We start from the raw sequence: 22,453 nt of genomic DNA on the forward strand, positions 1-22,453 counted from the left end.
TGCCTGAGACCCAGCTTCCGGTGGGCCGCTCTCACCGTTGGCTGCCTACCCTCCCTGTCGTGGGGCCTCCTCTGTCGTCCCTTCAGTGGCCACCTCATCCTGTCCCACCACCCTCAGCCTCCCCTCAGGGCAGCCACTTCAGGTACCACCACCTGCGCTGTTGCTGTCATCACCCGCCCAACTGAGGTAACTGCCCAGTGCCATGTCCACCACGAGGGGTGGAGATCCAGCCCCTGACGGGCAGGAAGGCCCAGCAGGCACGGCGAGGGTGCAGACCGGAACGACCAGAGCCCACGAAGGTGTGGACCGCAACTCCGGGCCTCGCAGGGGTGATGCCGTGCCTGAGGCCGGGGAGGGCGGAATTGCCGGGGCCTCGGGAGGCCCAAGGGAGGTTGCCCTGGAGGGGGGGAGCCCCGAGGAGGACTCTGACATCGGGCCGGCCGAGGATGGGGAGGAGGAGCAGGCAGGGGGCCTGGACCTCATAGTGGATGCGCGCCACTCCCCCATGGCCGGCTTCCGCTTAACATTCCTGGACTTGGTGCGCTGGTTGCTGAACTGCATCTACTGCAACGACCTAGTCCAGCCTCATGAAGGCCACGTGTCAGTCCGGCACCGGGCCCAGCAGCACTCGTCTGATCAAGGCTCGGCCGAGGTGGCCGAGTTCTCTGAGCTCCGGGTGTCATCGGATGGACCGGGGGAGGGGCCGGCGGGGAAGGCCCCAGCCCAGGAGGTGGAGGAGGCAGAGGAAGACGAGGAAGCCTCTTTATGGGAGACAGCCGCTGAGGAGTCTGAGGAGTCCAGCTTGTGGGAGATGGCACAGGAGCCGGCTGCCCCTGAGGGTGAGCCTTCAGGAGGGTGGGCATTGTTGGGGTGGGGGGGACGGGGACACTGGCATCTGCAGGCCGGGTCTGGGGACCAGGGATCCCGAGGAGGGGGCAGGCTCGGGGTGGGGGGGCGCTTGGGAGGGGAGGCTGGGAATCAGGGCCTCCTTGAATCGAAGGCCAGAGGGGCCCAGTAGAAGCCCAACTCCATAACGACCTCTCTGATTTGGGGGGGGGCGGGGAGAAATAAGCTTCCCTCTGCCAGCCCTGGTAAGAGACCTGAGATGATTGGTGCCAGTTATGAGCCCATAGGTGAAGATCAGTGAAGGCAGTTGTTTGGGAGGGAGCTTGAGAGGACATGGAAGAGAACAAACAAATGGCATACCTCATATTTGATTCATAGCTTTTAAAAATGGCAAGATTCTTGGAAAGTTGATCCCAAAATATTATGAACTGATACAGGAGCACTTGGTCAAAATGAAGTATTCAGGGGGTTGAGGGACTAATGACCTTCACCATAGAATTTGTCATTGAAACAAAACATATTTTGGTGAGAAAGTTCTGACCAAAACATATAGAATGCATCAGACCCAAAGGATTCTGATCTTTGGCCAGAAGTAATCAGTAGCACAGGGTGACAGATTTACTAGAGAAGAAGAAATAATATGATTGTGAAAATGATCAAGCAGCAGCAAAGTGAGGGCCATGGAAATGTTGTATCCACCAGAAGGAAGGCCCCCAGTTACTCTTTTCTTAGTTGCTCCTATCCTCCTCCTCCTGAGGGTAGAGTTCTGGATGTCTGTTGCTATTCCTTATGCGTTGGGATTTTTTTTCCTGTGAACGTCTGGTCCCAAACTCTGTATTATTCTTCACTAAAGAAATAACTAAGTACCAGGATGAGAATTCCGAAAAAGAGGTCCAAGACACTGAAAGTGAGGGGAAAGAAGAGAAGTATAACAAAAAACAAGAAGAACCAGAAAATAATCTGGACCCAGCAAAGGACAGGCCCAGAAAGTCCAGGTATCTGTGTATAGCTTTGAAAATAACCCAGCTATTCCCAGGCATTTACAAATTTTTTTTGCTTTTTAATTCTCCCAGTAAATTAAGAAAAAGTTTGTTTAAAATTAGTTCAACAATTCAAATTTACCTAATGTTTATAGAACACTCACACACCTAGTAATATAAAGTGCATTGTGTACTGAAATATACTTTATTGCTCCTCATTTGTTTTTTTTTTTTTAAAGTGTTTTTTTTATTGGAGTATAATTGCTTTACAATGTTAAGTTCGGCTGTACAACATATATCAGACATGTCTACATATATCCCAAGCCTCTGAAGCTTGTTTTAGTGAGGTCTTTTGTCCTCTACCTGTGAGACTCCTAACAAGTTGTAAATGTATCAGTACCTAAGACCAGTATTTGTTTAGTAGACAGTTACTAGAAGCAGCAGCGAAAGTAACTGGGCTTTGAACAAGTAGAGTGTTTATTTCCTGACCACAGAAGTGGAGTCTCCTGCACTAAGAGATGACATCTTTTAGAATGTGACTACTTACAAATAGCAAAAAGTTCAGAATTTCAAGTAGGGACCACATTTAGTGTTTAATAGCTAAATGTTTGTTCAGTTGTAGATTTTTAAATTTTATGTGACAGTTAAAAGAAGAGCAACTTTGTCATAGTATGACTGTTGCTTATCAGTGAGCTGGTAATGAAGGTATAAGATATATCTTGTCTTTAATGATTAACGTTTTTTGCCCTCATTTTCATGGTGGTGTATTTCATAACCGCCTCTTTCTCATATGGTAGATATGGAAACTGAGGGTCTGGGAGAGTAAGGGAGTATCATCTGTGGACTGAGCACAGACTTTTAAGGTGAAAAGAGTGATTTAAGTCCCAGAATAGCCTCTCAAAGGGAAAAAAAAAAACATTTATGGTGTTGGGCAAGAGGGAGACAAGGTTGTTAGGATCACATAATTGAAGCCATCAGGTTGTATTTGTACCAGTATCTATGATGCAGGTTACAAGAGGAAAATATGTTTTTCTTCCCTACTTGTTGAGATAACAGCCCTCAGATATAGGTAGCAGCAAATATAGATAGGGCCAACTGTTATCTTAGATTAAGAAAGTCTCTGGTGCTGGTTAATGCTGTATAATTGTTCATTTTCTCTCATTTCATCCTGCAGTTTGGAAGACTAGAAAGATGGAGAAAGAAGGATCAAGATTTTTAGGTTTTTCATTTTGCAGAAGCCCATGGGAATGTTATTAACGCTGATTCCATTCCAAAATTCATTTCCATAAAAGTGATATCCAATAACATATGACTTTTATCTTCTACAGATATATTTGATAGCATTTGTTCTAGTTAAAAATAAGTTTCTTTTAAATTAATAAGCTGAAATGCAGGCAGATTTTGTTTAGATAAATAATCCTGACTTAAATCTCTTTCACTTTTGTTTGACACACTTTACCTTCATTGAAAGGCATCACTTTCCACCATTTGGTAAGCCTGTTTTAAATTCTTTTATTGCAGCCCCAAATAAATTGAAATATCAAGTTTAAAACAATTTTTGTAAAGACAGAAATGGAGATCAAGCCTTTAGAACTGAGCTTGTTTACTGCACTAGTTACTAGCCATGTGTAGTTGTGAAACATTCAAAAGGTGCCTAACCTGAGTTGAAATATGCTGCAAGTGTAAAAAATAATGTAAAGTCTCATTAATAACTAATTACACATTGAAATGATAATCTAGTATTAAACAAATACAGCATTAAAATGACTTTCTCCAGTTTCTTTTTACTTTTTAAGTGTGACTACTAGAACATTGAAAATTACACATGACTTGTGTTATATGTGTATTTCACAGTACTGCTAGGTGCTTTTGAAGGAAACCTGATGTATGGCCCAGCTAGCCTGGAGGCCAAATAGTGCTGCTGAGCCTGAGCCCAGAGGCTGATCTGGAGCACTGGTTCTCAAAGTTTGGTCCTTAAAATAGCATTATCAGCATCACCCAGGAATTCTTAATCTCCACCTAAGACCTGTGAATCAGAAACTTTGGGAGTGGGGCCCAGCAGTCTGTGTTTTAATAAGCCCTCCAGGGGATTCTGATTCAGTTAAGATTTGAGAAGCGATGGTTGAGAGCCACAGGGGGAGAAGCTGAGATCCATCTATGGTGGGACCAGCCTTCATTCACTGGCTTGGGGATGCTGGAGATAAATTGAACAGGATGGTAGTGGCTGAACTGGGGAGGAGATTAGGATTCGCAGGGGCTGAGACACAGAAAGGCTGTGGATGGGGATGGCTTCCCTGGTGGCTCAGATGGTAAAGAATCTGCCTGCAATGCAGGAGACCCAAGTTCAACCCCTGGGTTGGGAAGATCCCTGGAGAAGGGCATGGCAACCCACTCTAGTATTCTTGCCTGGAGAATTCCGTGGATAGAGGAGCCTGCAAGGCTACAGTGCATGGGGTCGCAAAGAGTTGGACACGACTGAATGACTAACACTTCCAGAAAAATATCCAAGGGACAGAGCTGGTTTCAGAAGGTCACAGACATGATACCGGGTATATGAAGTCTAAGAGAACATTCACACACCAGGTATGGATGGTGGATATATACACAGAGTAAAAGGCAATGCCTGTGAGGATGTGTGTGTACTCAGACATACAGAAAGGCGTGCAGTGGAAAGATAAACACTACATTTAGGATGGTGGCTACCCCTTGGGGAAAGAAAAGGATGGCAATCCTACTGGGAAGGGATCCACAGTGGGCTTCAACTATATTTGTAATATTACATTTCTTAAGCTGGGTGGTGAGTACATAGATGTCAACAGTATTATTCTCTATACCTTTGTGTAGGTCTGAAATATTTCATAAATAAAAATTAGTAAAATAAGGAAAGGGAGAGAATAAGCTTAAAATCTAGACTCTGTTTAAGAGGAAAAAAAGGATAAGTCATATTTGATCAGTGGATCAGAGAAGGGGATGGGCCTGGGGACCTGAGACTAGCCAGGCTCATTTCTGCATTTAGTTGAAGCTTCCTAAGTGCTCTCTTGGTAGTACTGATACCTTCTCTCATATTCTGTGGGAAGTGAAGTGAAGTGAAGTGAAGTGAAATAGCTCAGTCGTGTCCAACTCTTTGTGACCCCGTGGACTGTAGCCCACCAGGCTCCTCTGTCCATGGGATTCTCCAGGCAAGAATACTGGATGGGTTGCCATTTCCTTCTCCAGGGGATCTTCCCGACCCAGGGATCGAACCCGGGTCTCCCACATTGGAGGCAGATGCTTTAACCTCTGAGCCACTGGGGAAGAGCATTTTTAATTGACGTGAAGTTCACTTAAAATCAACCATTTAAAAGTGAACAGTTCAATGACATTGACAATTTTGTGCAACCACATCTTTAGTTCTGAGCATTTTCATCAACCTAAAACTCTGTACCTATTAAGCAGTCATTCACCGTTTCCTCACCCTCCAATTCCCTGGCAGCCACCAATCTGCTTTCTATCTCAATGAATTAACCTATCCTGGACATTTCCTATAAACAAAACCATACAATATGTGAACTTTTGTGTCTGGCTTCTTTCACTTAGCATAATTTTTTAAGGCTCATCTACATTGTAGCATGTATCAGCACTTAATTTTAGAGCTGAATAATATTTCTGTTCTATGTATATACCACAGTTTGTTTATCCATTCCTTTTGTTGGTAGACATTTACATTGTTTCCACCTTTTGATTATTGTGAATAGTGCTGCTATGAACATTTGTGTCCAAGTATTTGTGCATGATTTATATATGTGTGTATCTCCTGCCCCCACCTCACCTCCCCCAGGACTGTGAACTTCTGAATGGTTGGGGCCTTAAAATATTTTATCTTTCCCAAAGTCATAGGCACTGAGTTGTCCACTTAGTAGGTGCTCCACTAATATCTGTCAAAGTAAACTTAACACTTACACTGTCATTTTTTTTGGTCACCGATGTTGACATTTTAAAATGTGTTATATTATTATGGCTAGAACCACATGGTGAGACAGAAGGCAAAGCACTCCCTGTCACCATTATTTCAACTGAAAGGGCAGGTCAAGTAGTATGATTTGAGGCCCTTCAAACTGGTTCTGATTTGTTAGTATTTCTGCAGTGCTAGTTGTTAAAATAGTATTGTTTCTAGGCCCAGGCAAGAGGTATCTCTGTCTTGAAGAGGTATCTATGCTTTAGAGGGCCCACTTTGGTCCTCTTCCAGCCACACCCCTCCCGCCAGGGCCAGGAGCCCAGCCCGTGGGAACAAGGGGTGTGTCCTTGCTAGCCCATGCTCCAGGTACCTGGCAGCCCTGAACAGTCCCTAGCCTGCTTCCAGGGCCCATGTGCTCCTCTTAGACCTGTCCTGGGGAGGGCTGACTGCACTCACTGCTGGGGTGGGTGCTCCCAGGCCCAAGGAGGGGTTGTAGGCCCAGAAGGGGATGCGGCCTGGCCTAGGAGCCAGGGCATGGGCAGGGGGAGGGGAGGGAGGGCAGCTCTTCCCACATCATCAGGGCAGAACTTAGAGGAGTCTGAGAATTCTAAATCCCAACCTTGCCTTTCAGGTCATTAGGAAGGTACATTTGTCATGAAAGGAGATACAACTTATTTAATGGTTTATCATTTGATTTAAACATTTTAAATATTTTTAGACATGTTATGTGGATCCCTAACTAAACTCTTTTTTTTGAACATTGCAAATAGGACAAATGTTATGGGCAGGCCAGATTAAATATCTGCTCTATTACCTTTTCCCCTTGCTCACTCTGTGTTACACTTTGTTACCTGAGCACAGCGGGGCCCCTTCCTTTTGATAATGGCTTGTTCTAGAAGCCTATCTTGCAGGAAGACTCAGACCTAGTCCCTGAGCCAGGCTGCAGTACAACCTCCATCTTGTCCCCTCTACTCACCTGTCTGCATTTTCTCTCCCACCCATCTCTTTGCTCCTCATGTGTTTACATACGTGAAAACCTCCTCTTCAGTACTACCACTCCCTCATATAGACACCCACCTGGAGGTCATCAGCTTGGTCAGGCACACCTGCGTAGGGGTCCTTTCTGCTCCACACAACCTCTCAAGATCATTTGCTCTTCTGACAACCCTTGGGTCTAAATTGTCAATAACCTATTCAATTTCCCTTCCCGTGTGACAGACAGAGACAAACTATAGAACAAACTTTATTGAATTTATTTGCTTTGCATACAGCAGAAATCAAGAATGCTAAAAGAAGCTGAAAACCTACCAAAACGTGCCTTTATGCATTAAAAAAGACTTAACCTCTTTACTTAAAACATATTTTTTTTGTTGTTAACTGTGAAAAAGAAATTGTTAATGGAGAGTTCTCAGAGTGAGAATAACGTAATTGTGGTCCAGCCTGAGAAGAGGGGGAAGGGAGGTGTAACAGTTAACCTACCAGGATTTCCTGGGTAAAGGTATCTACCTTAATGAACTGTTCACTATGGAAATACAACAGAATCAAACCCAATCAATCAATCAAAAACCTAGCATTATCAAAAAGGCAAAAATATAGTATAAGGAAAAATATTTGTTTTATACAGAAAATGCAAAATCCAGCAAATGATTGTACAGTATCACATTATACCATCATCAGGAAAACCAAGCACCAAGGGTTGAAATTACCTCTGCCACCCTACAGCCTCTGAATTTTTCTTGCATAAGGCAGCACCCTACTCAGAATTTAAAGGCACAGTTATGTCTAGGGCTGCATTTCTGTTTAAACAAAGTAGCTCCACGGTGACAGAGGCAGATACCATGAAAGGTATAATACTAAGACACTTCTGGGTTCCCTGAGAAAATGAGCCAGGTACTGTCCAGGCATCCAGAAGGAGCTCTCCCTTAGTGTTTTGTGTGTGTGTGTGTGTGTGGCAGGTGTGTGTGGGGGGGTGGAATGGAGGGCAAGGACTTGGAGTGAGTGGTTCACTGGAGAGGTAGGAGCTGTCCAGCCTAGTGACTGTTGGGTGTGTGTGCCTCTAGGAATGAGGGCAGGGAAAGGCTAATTCAATCACTCCAGGCTTCCAGTTAGCAGAAAGCCACCTGTCCTATGGCTTTGAGAATTCAGTCTTGCTTTGAGCCCAAATCTTGTGAAACAGAGGCTGCTGAGGGAAAGCAACAAGAAACTGGGCTACTGGGAGCCAGGGCGTAAGACAAGCTGTCCAGGAGCCCCAGACTTCCTTCGTGGAAGGCTTCCCATCTGCCTGACTAAAAGCACAGCTTTCGGCCTCTGTTGTGATGTGCTGTGCTTAGCTGCTCAGTTGTGTTCGACTCTTCGCGACCCCATGGACTGTAGCCCACCAGGTTCTTCTGTCCATGGGATTTCCCAGGCAAGAATACTGGAGTGTGTTGCCATGCCCTCCTCCAGGGGATCTTCCTGACCTAGGAATCAAACCCAGGTCTCCTGCATTGCAGGCAGATTCTTTATTGTCTGAGTCACCAGGGAAGCCCCCATCTGCAGAATTTTGAATTTTAAGAGGGCTTTAAGTACTTTAAAAATAGGATGTGTATGACACGCACTATGCTTCTGAGCAACTAGAGAGGACCACAGTGGCACTGGGGTAAGAGGTCAAACACTGGAGGGCTAACCCCTCAGAGGAGCATGATAGTCCCCAAGGAATGTTATGCCTCATAGGAGGGTGCTCACAGCTGCCAGACTTTCGACAGGTTGACATGCAGCATGTGCAAAGAGAGCTCTGTATAAGTTGCAGGGGTTGGGGGCCCTCAGGGATACGAAGAAGGTGTTTCAAAGGGCAATGGACAGACTGGGGAGCTGGCTGTGCAAATTTTTTCTTGGAAACCCAGAATTTTCACTTCTATCAATACCACCTCTTCTTAGGAGGCTTTACAAAGTTCAGAGCAGCAATGAAAGAATTGAAGCATTTCATTAGGCTCATAAAACATACAAGCCAATCCTTGGGCCAGATCATCTGGACATTTCTATTAGAATGAATTTATTTGAACAAGGGAAATGCCTACCTCTTAGTTGTGCCAACAAAATGTTTTAGCTTTCTCCCTTCTACAGCCCATGGTCCAAAGTTAAAGATTTCTCAATTCAACAGCAGTGCAAACATTTTACATAGTTTTTATAAAGGAAATGCTGGGTTTTCAGATGCTGGCAGTGACTGTACTGAAGGTTAGGCATTCATGGCATCTATTTCATTCAAATAATTATTAGCTTTAATGCCCATTTTAAGGCTCTTATGCTTAATAAAAATGGCTACAGTAAATAATTCACTACATGGCATTAATATAGCTATTGGCAATTATAATTTGAAATGCTGATACTCCACCCAGGAGCGGTTTATTGCATTGTTTCTGCTATATGGCTCCACGCCTCAGCTTTCTTCTTGGCCAGGGAGAACCAAACTGGTTCAGCTGGTTCAACTGGCTGTGGTAGCATGGCTGGAAGTGTAGCAGACCTGGTTTCTTTTTCCATCGAAGGTACTTGAAGTATCTTCTCATCTTCAAATCCAACTGGAACCAAACCATAGCAAATAACATAAGCAGTAAGAAGCCCCAGAGATACTGAAGTATGTTTATGGGATGCAATAAAAATTTTCTTCCTTTTAGGTTTCCTTCTGGTTTCTAAAAGTCAGTGCACGGGCAGTGGTATGTGAAAGGAGTAATGTCAATATGGCCAGTACCACAGAGGCCTGGGCATTGGAAGGCCTGAGAATAAATACTGCAACTGTAACTGCCAATCTTTGGGTCGTTATTATTGGACTGTCTTATACTTTTGAACTGAGACCAGAACGGAAACATGTTATATGGTATCCATTCAGTTTTTAAAATTTCAAATAAGGTAATATTGGTTTTGTTTTGCCAATCCCTTATATTGTATGAAATCACTGTTGATGACTCAGTAGGTCCACCCAGGAAAAGTCTATGCTAAATAACATTATATCAACTGCTCCTACTGAGCAGACTACCTCGCTATGCCCCAGTTCTAAAAGTACCTCCTCCCTCATCCTGCTTTACGGTTGACTGACTTAGTGGCTTAGTCAGCCAGTGGTTCTCAACCCTGGTCACATATTAGAACCACCTAGGGTCTCTTTGGGACTTCCCTGGTAGCTCGGACGGTAAAGCGTCTGCCTACAATGTGGGAGACCTGGGTTCAATCCCTGGGTCGGGAAGATCCCCTTGGAGAAGGAAATGGCAATCCACTCCAGTACTCTTAACTGGAAAATCCTATGGACTGAGTAGCCTGGTAGGCTACAGTCCATGGGGTCCAAAAGAGTCGGACACGACCGAGTGACTTCACTTCACTTCACTTCAGGGTCTCTTTAAAAATACAAATGCACATGCTATTTCGTGAACCAATTGAATTAGAATCTCCAGCAGTGGATCCAGGACTATCTATAATTTTTTAAAAATCACATCAGGTGATTCTAATACATAGTAAGAGTTGAAAACCACTTGATAGGAGTACCATGCCCATGAGAGGCTTAGGTCACTTGACCTAAGCAGGTCAAGTGCTGCTATATCATGGCCAGTGGATTCCTAAATTCCTAGTCTAATTTCTTCATGAGATGGACTAAGGAAGAGAACAAAGATGACTCAATATAAACCTATCCTCCCCTCTCCCTACTCCTTCTAGAAAAAAAAAATCCCTCTGACCCATAACTCTACAGATGAGACCCCATTTGATTTTATCACAGCACAGTGGTTTTCTCAGCTTTCAACATGCCCCACCTCTCATACCTCTGCTCAGAATATGGAGGAGTTGAAACAAGCCTTTTAAATAGTTTTTAAAAATTCAATACTATTGGGCATTTATACCAGATTATTTTTCACAGTTTCACTGGGAATGTAGAGGGTGAGAAAATACCACTTTGCTGTGAGCTAGAAAGTGGCTTGGTATTCTCTCCTTTTGAATACCAGCCACAGGAACGTTCTAGTGCATGATCACAATTTTGTTCCTATACAGATTCCTTGATGGGGTAAAAGACTGAAAGGCTCTCTGAAAGTTACACACTGGACTGATTTATATTAGTCATAATAGTTAGATTTTCCTAAAACAAGCTAATATCTGTATCTAATGGAAGTACTATGAGAGAATCACAAGCTGATTTGGGGGAAGAGACACATATTGCCTGAGTTTGAAATAGGAAGTTTCACATTCTGTGAGAGCTCTTTTGGGAGTCGAGGGATAGGGTATTTTTGGTGTTGTTGTTGTTGTTGTTTTACCTGTTTTGGTAGACTTCGGAGGTTTTGTTGGTGCCACCTTCTCTTGTCTCTTGACATCAGAAGTGAGAACCATTCTTGGTTGGCTTTCACTTACAAGGCCAGTTCCCTTTAATACAAAAATGAAAACAGAAAGATCTTATAAGTCCTGACATGAAAATAGCAAATTACTTACTCAGATCATAGGTGCACATCCCGTCCTGGGTATTATAAGTTCAACATTAACCAAAAAGAAAGAGAGAGAGGTAAGGAAGGAAAGAGCACAGAAAGCACCTAGATTCAGAATTTAGGATCACAAAATCTAAGCTGGTTCAACTTTATCACCTTTCTGAGCTGGGAGAAAAGGTTATCTAACCATATAAACAGTGTAAACAGGTTAACATGAGAATTACTTAGCCCGACTACAACCTTTTCTCTAGCAGTTTACCAGCACTTAACAGAAAGCTAACTGAAATGTGATGGTTGCAAACAAATCTTATCAATTAATTGGCTTCCATAGATTTCTACACAACAAAACTTGTTTACATCTTGTGTTCATGTCTTGCATTAGAAAATGATACAACTATAGGTCTTTTCAAAATGGTACATTTTAAGCTTTTCAAATTAACCTCACTACAACTGATCTAAATTAATTAGTTTACATATCCTAGTGTATTTCCCTCTGACAAAACTTTAACCAAGGTAGACTTTTCTACCTGCATGATCCTGCTCCCATAAAAATAATAATGATGAAATGAAAAGATCTTTAAGGCAAAAAGTGAACGCAGTTTTTCACATGATCCTTCAACAAATTCTGTAAGCACTTAAAAGTATAGGAACTTAGACATCTCTTGTTAAGTAAACTTCATTGAGTTTTCTTGAGGCAGTTTTATGCAGTGTTGACAAGAAGGGTCTTCATTCTAAAACTTCCAAAGACATTGCAAATGGGACATTAAAAGCAAGACGTCATCCTATCATGTTCTGATCCGTTAGCCTAGTTCATCACATAATTTCACTTTTAATCTATAGGGAGGTGCCAGACCAAACCAAATCAATATATGGAAGCCCGAACACCAAACATTACCTTTATTTACATAAAGGTAAATCATTATGTGCTGATAATGGAAAGGTGCCCAGAAATAAAATGTTAAGTGAAAAAGAATATAGTTTAATTCCACTCATATTTTCCTAAATGCATATACATATTTAGAGGCCTAAAATATTTGTAATAATAGTTACTCAACTCACCCCAGTGGTGACCTTTGGGGTTTTCTTATATTGACTTATGCCTCAACCAATTTGGAGGAATCCTGTTCTAGAATATTTAGAACAGGATTTGATTTATAGAATCTTCTCTATGAACAGACTTTTGGACTCTGTGGGAGCAGGCGAGAGTGGGATGTTCTGAGAGAATAGCATTGAAACAAGTATACCATCAAGTGTGAAACAGGTCGCCAGCCCAGGTTGGATGCATGAGACAAGTGCTCAGGGCTGGTGCACTGGGAAGACCCAGAAGGATGGGATGGGGAGGGAGGCGGGAGGGGGGATCGGGATGGGGAACACATGTAAATCCATGGCTGATTCATGTCAATGTATGGCAAAAACCACTATAATATTGTAAAGTAATTAGCCTCCAACTAATAAAAATAAATGAAAAAAAAAAAAAAATCTTCTCTACACATCACTTTTCACAAATCCTTTAGGAACATAAAGTGGGGGCACCTTTCTATGAGTACAAACCAAGTATTTCCCCCCAACAGTCCATTTGCTTTGATTAATGCACCCAAAGAGGTGGGGAACTGCATGTCTGGCCAAGTTCCTAATACAAGCTTAATCAATTGGCTCCAATGACCTTTTGGAGTGCTTTGTAGGCTGCTCGAGGTCCTACTCCATGTCTGGGTTCTTTCATCTCAGCCTTGGCTGCAGCTCTACTCTTGAGTCTTGGCTCTTTGGGAGGAATGTTGGCCTGGAAGCTCCCCTGCTCCTGCTTTATCGTGGGTATCCAAGCTGGCTCTGAGGTGGCATACTCTGACCGTCGACCAGGAGCTTTTCCTGAGAAAGGAATAAAAGAAAGAACTAAAGTGAGGCAGGCTGAGTCTTGAGACTGACTGGGACCTACCTACAATAATGTCTTAAATGGGATCTTTGTTAACTGCCAAATGAAAATAAACAACATATAGAGAAGGGCCCCATTCTTTAGTGCCTTCCCCACAACTTTGAAAGGCAGGAACGCCTTGAGTAGATAAGCTGCACTTCAAAGTTTGTCAACTGTCCTCTTACTGGTCCCTTTCCCTCCCTTGTCCATCTCTCTTTCTATCCCCAATTCAGGTAGGACAATGGTTGCCAAGTGGGCTAGAGAAGTTCCTAGGAAGCCAGATGATTAGGCCACTGATGTCATTTCTCTAACTCCAAGGAAAATCTTATTGCATCTGTTACTTCATGGTCTCTAATGAAAGTGTGTGGTTATGGATATGGTTATAGGCATGTACAAGACTATGTGATGATAATTCTGAAGGTAAAAAGGCTTTGAGAAAGATAAATGCTCAAAAAGTCACCTAGCTCTTGATTCTTAGACATTTCAGGTGAGTTAAGAAGCTGTGGAAGTACAAACATTTACAATAAATTAAGACTTCAAGCTGAGAGTCTGAACATAGTGCTCTATTAATGAGTTGGCTTCAAAAATATACATGGGGGACTTCCCTGGAGGTCCAGTGCTTAAGACTCCATATTTCCACTACAGCAGGTTTGATCTCTGGTCATGGAACTAAAATCCCATGTGCTGAGTAGCAATAAATAAATAAATAATAAAAAGCTACATGGTGTTGAAGGGAGCATAATGCATGTAAAGGTATTTTGAGAAAGGCATAAAATCCCATCTACATGTATATGGGGTAAGGGGGATGGGGAGATGGTTACGTGTCCATTACAGAATGTGGACAAATGTTCAAAGGAGACCCCCTTGGGAAAGAGAAGACTCCAAGTTAACCATCTCCAAATCTATTTATCTAGAATAGAGCATTATTTCTGCCCCTAAATCCCCAAGCCAGCCCTATCAAAGCCACAAGGTAATGGGCAAGGCTAGAACAGACTTCCTCCCATTCAAGACTTTTCTTTCTGGTTCTTTTCTCTTCTTGGTACCTGCTACCCATGTGGGAAGATAAAGACTCACCTGGGATCCTGTAAGCAGGTTGCTTCTTGGCCATGCTTTCAGATTTGGGCCTCCTCTGTTGCTTCTCTGCCAAGTCATATACTGTGGTGAGGTTTTGCCTGGTGCCCAGGGTCCCCTTGGAAGCCCTTCTGATTGGCTGGGGTGTATCTACAGATGAAATTGAGCCCAAGGAGGGTGAAGAAAGCTTGGTAAAACCTTGTTTCCCACCCTTATACTTCTGTGAGGAAGAGGTTCTTCTCAGTCGGACTCCAAAAAGCTTTTCAACATCAGCCCCGCTGTTGGATGAATCTGAACGGCTGTTATTTTGATCATCGCTCTCAGGAACTTCCTCCTGAGAGGAACTGCTTCCAGAAGTGGGCGACTGCAAGGCAGGAGCAGCGGCCAGCATGGGCTTGGTAGGGGCAGTTGTGACATTCTTAGTGAGGTCTTCAGAGCTTTGGCTGGGTTTCTTGATTTTGCTTGGAGAAGCCAGGTCTCTGGGTAGAGACCAGCAGCTAGAATCACTCTCCAAAGTGGTTTCCTCAGCGGCAGCACTCACGGGACTTGGATAAACCTGTTGCTGGTGTTCAGGGTCTGCAGGAGCCTGAAAAATTTGTTTGGGAGGCAGGCGCTGCTCAGAATCGCTCTGCTTCACAGGTGCACTCACTGGGCCTTTTGAGAGCATCAGTGGTTGAAACTCAGCTCCATCTTTGACTTGGCTGGGGTGTTTGCCAGGCAGCCACTCTTCAGAACTCTTCCATTCTTCAGGAGAGCTCTCAGAAGCTGAGGAGGTTTCTTGCTGGTACTCAGGCTTCCCCAGTGTGCGGGCAAGATGTCTGGGAGGCAGCTGCTCTTTCAAACTGCTCAGCTTCGCAGGGGCACTCTCTGAATGGGAGAGGACTTCTTGCAGGCCTTTGGGCTTCCCTGAGCTTGGCAAAAGGCTTTTCATGGGCACTTCCTTCAAAGAAATGGCTCCCTCAACATCTATACTCTCCCAGCCTGAGGAAACTTGCTGCTCAACTTTAGGCTTCAATGATTTGGAAGGTGGATTTGAAGATGAAGGATCCATGCAAGTTCCCTCCTCTGTAGCAGGCCTCTCTGAAAAGACATGCTGTGCCATATACTTCACGAATGACTGAGAAGGACGCTTGACAATCACCGATTTCTTAGGTATGACTTCTTTATCAGCCATGCTCTCTAGACGTAAGGACATCTCCAGAACTTTAGACTTTTTAAGCACTCGGCTGGGATATATGGGAGGCAGTGGCCTTCCAGAAATGCCCACTTTGGCAGCAGCACTCTCAAAACTCAATGATATTTGCTGGACTTTCTGTCTCACGATGGAGTAGGGATGTTTGTCAGGCAGCAGCTCGGTAGATGCATCCCCTTCAGTGTTGACACTCTCTGGACCTTCAGTGATTGCTTGTTTGACTCCTGCTCTCATTGGGGCCTGAGAAGTCCCTCTGGGAGGCAGCGGCTTGATGATAATGCCCCACTCAATGGCATCACTCTCTGGACCTTCAAAGGCTGGTTGCTCAAACATGGGGATCTCCCAGGACTGCTGGATGGTGGGTCTGGGAGGCACAGGCACCCCCAGACCGCTCCACTCTGTGGGAGCACTCATGGACTCCAGCGGAATGCCCTGTGACTGGAATTTAGACTTCACCAAGAGCTGGAGAGGCGGCACCTCCACAAAGCTGCCCTCCTCAACAGTAATGTTCTCCAAGGTTTTCTGGGCTCGAGGCTTTGTCAAGGGCTGGGGGGAATATTTGGGGAGCAATTTCTCCACCAGAATGATCTTCTGAGCAACAGAACCCTCCAAACCTGCAAATACACTCTGTTCAGCTTCAGAATAAGTCACGGAGACTTGTTGCTGGTCCAGAGCTCTCATCGGGGGCTGAGAATGATGCTTGGGAAGCAGTGGCTTCGTAGAAATGCTCTTCTCAACCACAGTGCTTTCTGCACCCATGGAGTCTTGGTACTCAACTGATGGCCTCACCGTGGCCTGGGGAGGACGTGGGAAAGTTAGCAAGTGCGCAGGTGTGGTCTTCTCAACATCGGGGCTCTCTCGACATGCAGAGCTTTCTTGCTGAGCTGCTGGTTTCACTGAAGGCTGAGAAGGATGTCTCGGAGGCAGCACCCCCGCAGAAGTCATCCTTTTAAATGTCATCTCTCCTGGATCCAAGGAGACTGGTGGCTCAACTTTTGGCCTCATCAGGCGCTTAGAAGACACTCTGGGAGGCAGTGGCTCCATGGAAATGCCCCACTCCATGGCCACGCTCTCTGGGCCTGTGGAGGCAGATTGCTCGAATTTAGGGCTCACCCAGGACTGGAAAGTGTCCCTGGGAGGCACCTGCCACACAGAAGCACCCTGTACTTCAGGTATGGTCTTTGAAACCAGGGAGATTTCTCTGGGGTCTTTAGGATTTGCCACAGCCTGGGCAGAGGATCCCACGGCCTGGTTAGGGGGTCCCATGACCTGGACAGGGGGTCCAGGAGACACCTCTTCCTTGGTGTTATTGGCACTGTTGTACTTCTCCACATAACTATTTGATCCCATGGAGACTTGGTCTTCAGGCTCCCCCACAGCCCGGGAAGCACATGTGGGAGTCAGCGGCTCATTGGAACCACTCATCTGTCCCAGGGAACCCGATTTTGTGAAGACTTTTTGGCCATCTTTGGACTTGCTCAGGGACTGGAGAGAGGGTGTGGGAGCCTCGTGCTGCTCAAAGTCACTGCCCTCTTTGGAAATGCTCTCGGAATCAGAGAAGACAGCTGTGGCTTTAGACTTCCCCAAGGACTGTGAAGAATACCTAGGGGCCTGCTGCTGCTCAGGACTGCTCAGTTCCACAGCTGAACCTTTTGATTCTGGGAAGACTTCTTCATTCCTGTGCATCTTGGAGGGTGGGGAAGAATGTCCAGGAGCCAGCTGTTGCTCAGAATCACTGTCCTCCTCTGAAGTGCTCTTGGGATCTGAGATGATGACTGTAGCTTTTGACTTCCCGAAGGACCATGAAAGGCTTCTGGGAGGTGGTTTCCTGGCACAAAGGGCTCCCTCTACCAAGGCACTCACGCTCCTGGAGATCCTCGCTGTTAAGGCCTGCAGAACACTTCTGGGAGGCTTTTCTTTGAGGGTCTCTTGAGCGGACTTCATTTTATATTGGACACTTCTCACATCAAAGCCAGAAGCTTCCCTTCCTGGCTGGCTCTGAGAAGGCTCCATAAACATCTGATCATCCACTGCCACCAAGAGAGTATCTTGGGGTGTAAATGGCCTTCCTGCCACATGTGATAGAGCAGCCCTGGCTTCTGGCTTCTTGGCTCCAGAAGTCCCATCTTCATGGGATGGTGACAGACCACCCACCACGGGCTCTTCCATGTCTTCAGGCTTGAGTTGTGATGCTAACGCTTTTCTGGTTTCAGAATCTGCCTCAGCAATTCCCCTTCCTGGGTCATCTTTACCTGACGGCAGCTCCTGAGTAGTGCTTTCTGTCTGCGGTGGTGTGGGCTGCTCCATGACTTGCTTCTCCAAGGACAGTTGCCAGAAATGGCAGTCCCTGGCTTTGTTATCATCAGGTGGGGACCCAGCTCCATCACTTAGGCCAAGCACTCCAGTGAATTGTTTAAAGCTTCTTTCTTTGTATCCACACTCGCTCGTTCCTGAAGTACTTGAGCTTTTCTTTTCACGGCGTTTCATGTATGCTGCTGGAAATGGGTAACTCTGACTCTCAGTAGCAGCTGTGTTTGTAGCCTGATCCATTGTCTTCTGTTTAGCGATCTCAGTCTTGTTGCTCTGTTCCTGGCTTGAGGCACCTGTACCAAACAGAAGGAAAGGAAAAATGTGTTCTTTTGATTTTCTAAAATAAGAATACTCTGCCCTGGCCCAATGGGTACCTATTTGCTATTGAATTCCCTAGTGTAGAGAAGTAGCTACTCAGAAGATAGAGAACAACTAGGTCACTATTAGCCTTCTGCAGTTGGAAATTTTTAAATCTAAGTGAAATTCAGTTTTATGAACTGATTCCAAGGTTGGCACATCACCATCATATCAACAGTCTGTTCTACCACTAGAAGTGAGACACATCAAAAAGCAATTTTTGAACTTGTAACAATGATTACCTTTTAGGAGACTGACTGGGGCAAGGTGAAAGGAAATTTTACTTCCTCCTTAGTATTTATATTTTCTACTTAATTCTACTTAATTTTAACATGATATACAGATATTTTTATTTTTTTAAGAAAGGTGTCAACAGGGGTTATCTGCAAGGTAGGATTATGCTTCCCCACTTCTTCTGCTTTCAACTCTCTTTATTAAAATAATCTGACATAATATACATGCAAAGAAATTCTTGAAAAGCCTTAACATTTGCACCGATCCACAGGCTTCAGGTCAAACACAAGGCAGCAGTTCTACAGGTTGGTCTTCTCTTCCCTAGTAATTTTACTATGTGTGTTCTGTCGTGTCCTACTCTTTGCAACCCCATGGACTGTAGCCCTCCAGGCTCCTCTGTCCACGGGATTTCACAGGCAATACTGGAGTGGGTTGCTATGCTCTTCTCCAGAGAATCCACGTCTCCTGCACTGGCAGGTGGGTTTTTTCAGTTCAGTTCAGTTCAGTCGCTCAGTATGTCCGGCTCTTTGTGACCCCATGGACTGCAGGACGCCTGTCCATCACCAACTCCTGGAGTTTACTCAAACTCATGTCTATTGAGTTGGTGATGCCATCCATCCATCTCATCCTCTGTCATCCCCTTCTCCTCCCGTCTTCAATCTTTCCCAGCATCAGGGTCTTTTCAAAAGAGTCAGTTCTTCGCATCAGGTGGCCAAAGTATTGTTTTTTTACCACTCACTTTAATCCCTGGGTGAGAGGGCCTTGGCCACCTCCCCTCCCTCATCATCCACTGGTCTCTAGCTCCATCTAGTGGTTGCACATTTAGAATCTAGAACTGGGCACAGTTTGGGGTGGGGGGTGGAGGGGTGCAGGGAGCTGCATTCCAAAACACTCCCATGACATGGAAAATCAAAGTATCTGCCCTCATGGACACCGAGTAAGTTTTATCCTCTGTGTAAAAGGGACAGCTATTAAAAATAAATATGAAAAGAGGATAAAAAGAAAGTTAAAAGTCACTCATCTAATTTCTTTGTTGTTGTTATATAGAAGAGTTTTGTGGTTTTGTTACTCTTCATGGGAAAATGTTTTTAGAGATATCCTGACTTTGAACCCACATGTGAAACCCTTTATGGCAAAAATATGAAGTAACTATTTGACTTAATTTGTGGAACAGGAATTTTGATTTACCAAGTGTTGCTTGAAATTAGATTGCCATCAGCTGGAGCCAATACACACACACAAACACACAGAGTGATTTTTCACTCCAGTGGTATTTTTTGTTTGGGGGTTTGATAGGTGTTGGCTGCCAAGGGCATCTGTCTGCAGTTGTCCAAGCCCTCTTTGCCCATGGATAGGGGAACTGGTCTCACTGTTAACACAAGACCTTTTCTCTCTACTAGCAGAGAAAAGCAACTTTGAAAAAACAGGCTTTTTCACCAATTCTGTTATTGTTGTCTGGTTCTGTTGCTGTGGGGGAAAGCTGAAGGGGAAATCACTGGCTGCCCTCAGATGTCTGGGCTCACTGAAGAACTCGGCATGGACATTAGATGTGGAGAGGATTAAACAAACTGACAAACAAATACGCACAAAACATCTCTCTGGTTGGAAATTCATTTAGGTAAAATAGGAATCCAGGTACGGCCCTTTACCTAACACAAGTGGCAACTATATTAAATGGGCAGTTCAAACAGAGAAACTTGGACCATATTAATATGCATCTTAAATTTAAAGCCCTCAGAAGACCAAGGATAGCAGGCCTGGGCAATTCTCATTATATAGTTCTTGTCACATAGCACTGTGCCATTAAGCTTGAGTATGTGTTTATGGGTGATGGCAAAGATATGCCAACCTGCGCTGTCTTTTTTCGGCTTCTTTTGGTCAGCTTCTTTCGGTTTGGTTGTGCTTTTCTCTTCTTCAGAAGCCACTGGGAGGCTTGGCTCCTCCTGTTTTGGTTTCTCCTAGAAGAGGGAAAGAGCTTGAATCAGGCTGAAATGCTCTCCACCCACCCCTGCATGGTTGCCAAAGAAAAAAAGCATCAGGAAAAAAAAGTCCTTGCTATCCAAATGGCTATGTTGGGAGAATAACAATACCATTCACAATGGAAATTATTTTAGTAGCATCCATAACCTGGTGATCATTTTACCTACTGGCAGTACTTCATTTAGATTTGAAGTTTCTGGTCTCTGAGTGATATACTGCAGGGAACTCTTGAAAATACCCCAGAAACCACTGATCCACACTGCAAGGCCATAATCTGATGATGGGGCTGTGGGGCCTGACAACAATCATGATATACAACTTAAAGGCAAACATACAGCTCTATGTTCCCAGTTGAAGTGCCTCAGTAAACAGACTCAGCTCAAAATTATTTACTTTTGAATGGATCAGGTCAGATAGACCTGGGTTCAGATCTCTGCTCCATCATGTGCTCTCTGTATGATCTTGGGCAAGTTACTCTCTATATCTCTGTCCACATCTATTAATTAAGAATAAGGGGAACCCTCTCTGGGACTTGCAGATCTAAGAAATTCCAAAGCAGAGAGCCTGTAGCAGCAGCCTCTCTGTCATAAAGGATCCTGAACACTTTTATTTTCATTCATCCATGTGTCAGGGAGAGAGGCAAAAGGAAGAAGTAGATGCCCTGACCCTGTTAGAGAATGCTACCCAGGCCTTACCTCAATTAGGCTATGCAGAAAGAAGAAAGTCAGAAAGAAGGGTTTTGCTAAGTCTTCTTTCATCAACATTCCCTATGTGTCCAGGTTTGTGGTGAAGTGTCCAGGCGATCATGCATATACAGGACTTGATGTATATGGCCTAGTGATTGATCACCCTCTGCTTGACATTGAACCAAGGAGATTCTCTCAGTGCTACTAGAAGGCCTTCCTCCCAGGCCCACCGTTTCGCCAGCTGTTCTTTGATCTTATACTTTATTTTCTTTCTAAAGCAAAACTGCAATGGTTAAGCTAGGGGCAACATGATGAGGGTGAAAAGAGAACTGAACTGGAAGTCAGAAGATGGGGTTCTGGTCCTACTTCTGCCATTACCAGAGTGTTTGACCTTGGACATCTATTTGTGCTTTAATGTCCTTCCCAGTAAAATGCCTGTAACTATGAAATCTTTTCATCTCCTCCATCTCTGATTTATAGCCCTTTACTTATAGCCCAGAGTTACTGAGGCTAAAGACTCAGCCAAGTGAATCTTCCAGCTAACTGACACATTATTTAAAATACCAAATTTTTAAAATTCTTTGTTGTTGTCATTCAGTAACTAAGTCGTGTCTGACTCTTTGTGACCCCATGGACTGTAGCGTGCCAGGCTCCTCTGTCATTCACTATCTCCTAGAGTTTGCTCAAACTCATGTTTATTGAGTTGGTGATGCCATCCAACGATCTCATCCTCTGTCACCCCCTTCTCCTCTTGCCCTCAGTCTTTCCCAGCATCAGGGCCTTTTCCAATGAGTCGGCTCTTTATATCAGGTGGCCAAAGTATTGGAGCTTCAACTTCAGCATCAGTCTTTCCAATGAATAGTCAGAGTTGATTTCCTTTAGGATTGGTTTGATCTTCTTGCTGTCCAAGGGACTCTCAAGAGTCTTCTCCAGCACCACATTTCGAAAGCATCAATTCTTTGGTGTTCAGCCTTTTTAATGGTTCAACTCTTACATCTGTACATGACTACTGGAAAAAACCTTAGCTTTGACTATATGGACTTTTGTCAGCAAAGTGATATCTCTGCTTTCTAATACGCTGTCTAGGTTTGTCATTGCTTGAATCAAGGATCTTTCCATTTTAATTTCATGGCTGCAGTCACTCACCACAGTGATTTTGGAGCCCAAGAAAATAAAATCTGCCACCATTTCCATTTTTTCCCCATTATTTGCCATGAAGGGAAATGCCGATGGGACCGAATGACATGATCTTAGTTTTTTGAATGTTGAATTTTAAGCCAGCTTTTTCACTCTCCTCTTTCACCTTTGTCAAAGAGGCTGTTTAGTTCCTCTTTGCTTTCTGCCCTTAGCAGGTGTCATCTGCATATCTGAGGTTGTTGGTATTTTTCCTGGCAACCTTTTTTTTTTTTTAAAAATGTTATTTATTTTTAATTGAAGGATAATTGCTTTACAGAATTGTGTTGGTTTCTGCCAAACATCAACATGAATCAGCCATAGATATGTATATCTCCCAGCAATCTTGATT

The 22,453-nt window shown here is 44.2% G+C and overlaps 2 protein-coding genes across 2 annotated transcripts in view; one reads left to right on the plus strand and one right to left on the minus strand.

Moving 5' to 3' along the window:
- The first annotated feature begins 202 nt into the window (after positions 1-202).
- Positions 203-3,511, plus strand: LOC122436009 (cancer/testis antigen 47B-like). Its single transcript, XM_043460128.1, has 3 exons — positions 203-839; positions 1,700-1,841; positions 3,001-3,511. The coding sequence occupies exons 1-3, from the start codon at positions 203-205 to the stop codon at positions 3,011-3,013; spliced, it is 792 nt and encodes a 263-aa protein (XP_043316063.1). The 3' UTR covers positions 3,014-3,511.
- A 4,703-nt stretch (positions 3,512-8,214) lies between these two features.
- Positions 8,215-22,453, minus strand: part of KIAA1210 (KIAA1210 ortholog) — an 89,959-nt gene continuing 75,720 nt past the window's right edge. Inside the window, exons 12-17 of the mRNA XM_043459844.1 lie at positions 20,410-20,516; positions 20,112-20,220; positions 14,173-17,964; positions 12,856-13,055; positions 11,028-11,133; positions 8,215-9,314 (exon numbers count right to left, since the gene is read on the minus strand). Of these exons, the coding sequence (XP_043315779.1) occupies positions 9,142-9,314; positions 11,028-11,133; positions 12,856-13,055; positions 14,173-17,964; positions 20,112-20,220; positions 20,410-20,516 (4,487 nt within the window). The 3' untranslated portion in view covers positions 8,215-9,141. The remainder of the gene's footprint in view (positions 9,315-11,027; positions 11,134-12,855; positions 13,056-14,172; positions 17,965-20,111; positions 20,221-20,409; positions 20,517-22,453) is intronic.

Source organism: Cervus canadensis, chromosome X (genome assembly GCF_019320065.1).
Source record: "Cervus canadensis isolate Bull #8, Minnesota chromosome X, ASM1932006v1, whole genome shotgun sequence".
Taxonomy (NCBI): domain Eukaryota; kingdom Metazoa; phylum Chordata; class Mammalia; order Artiodactyla; family Cervidae; genus Cervus; species Cervus canadensis.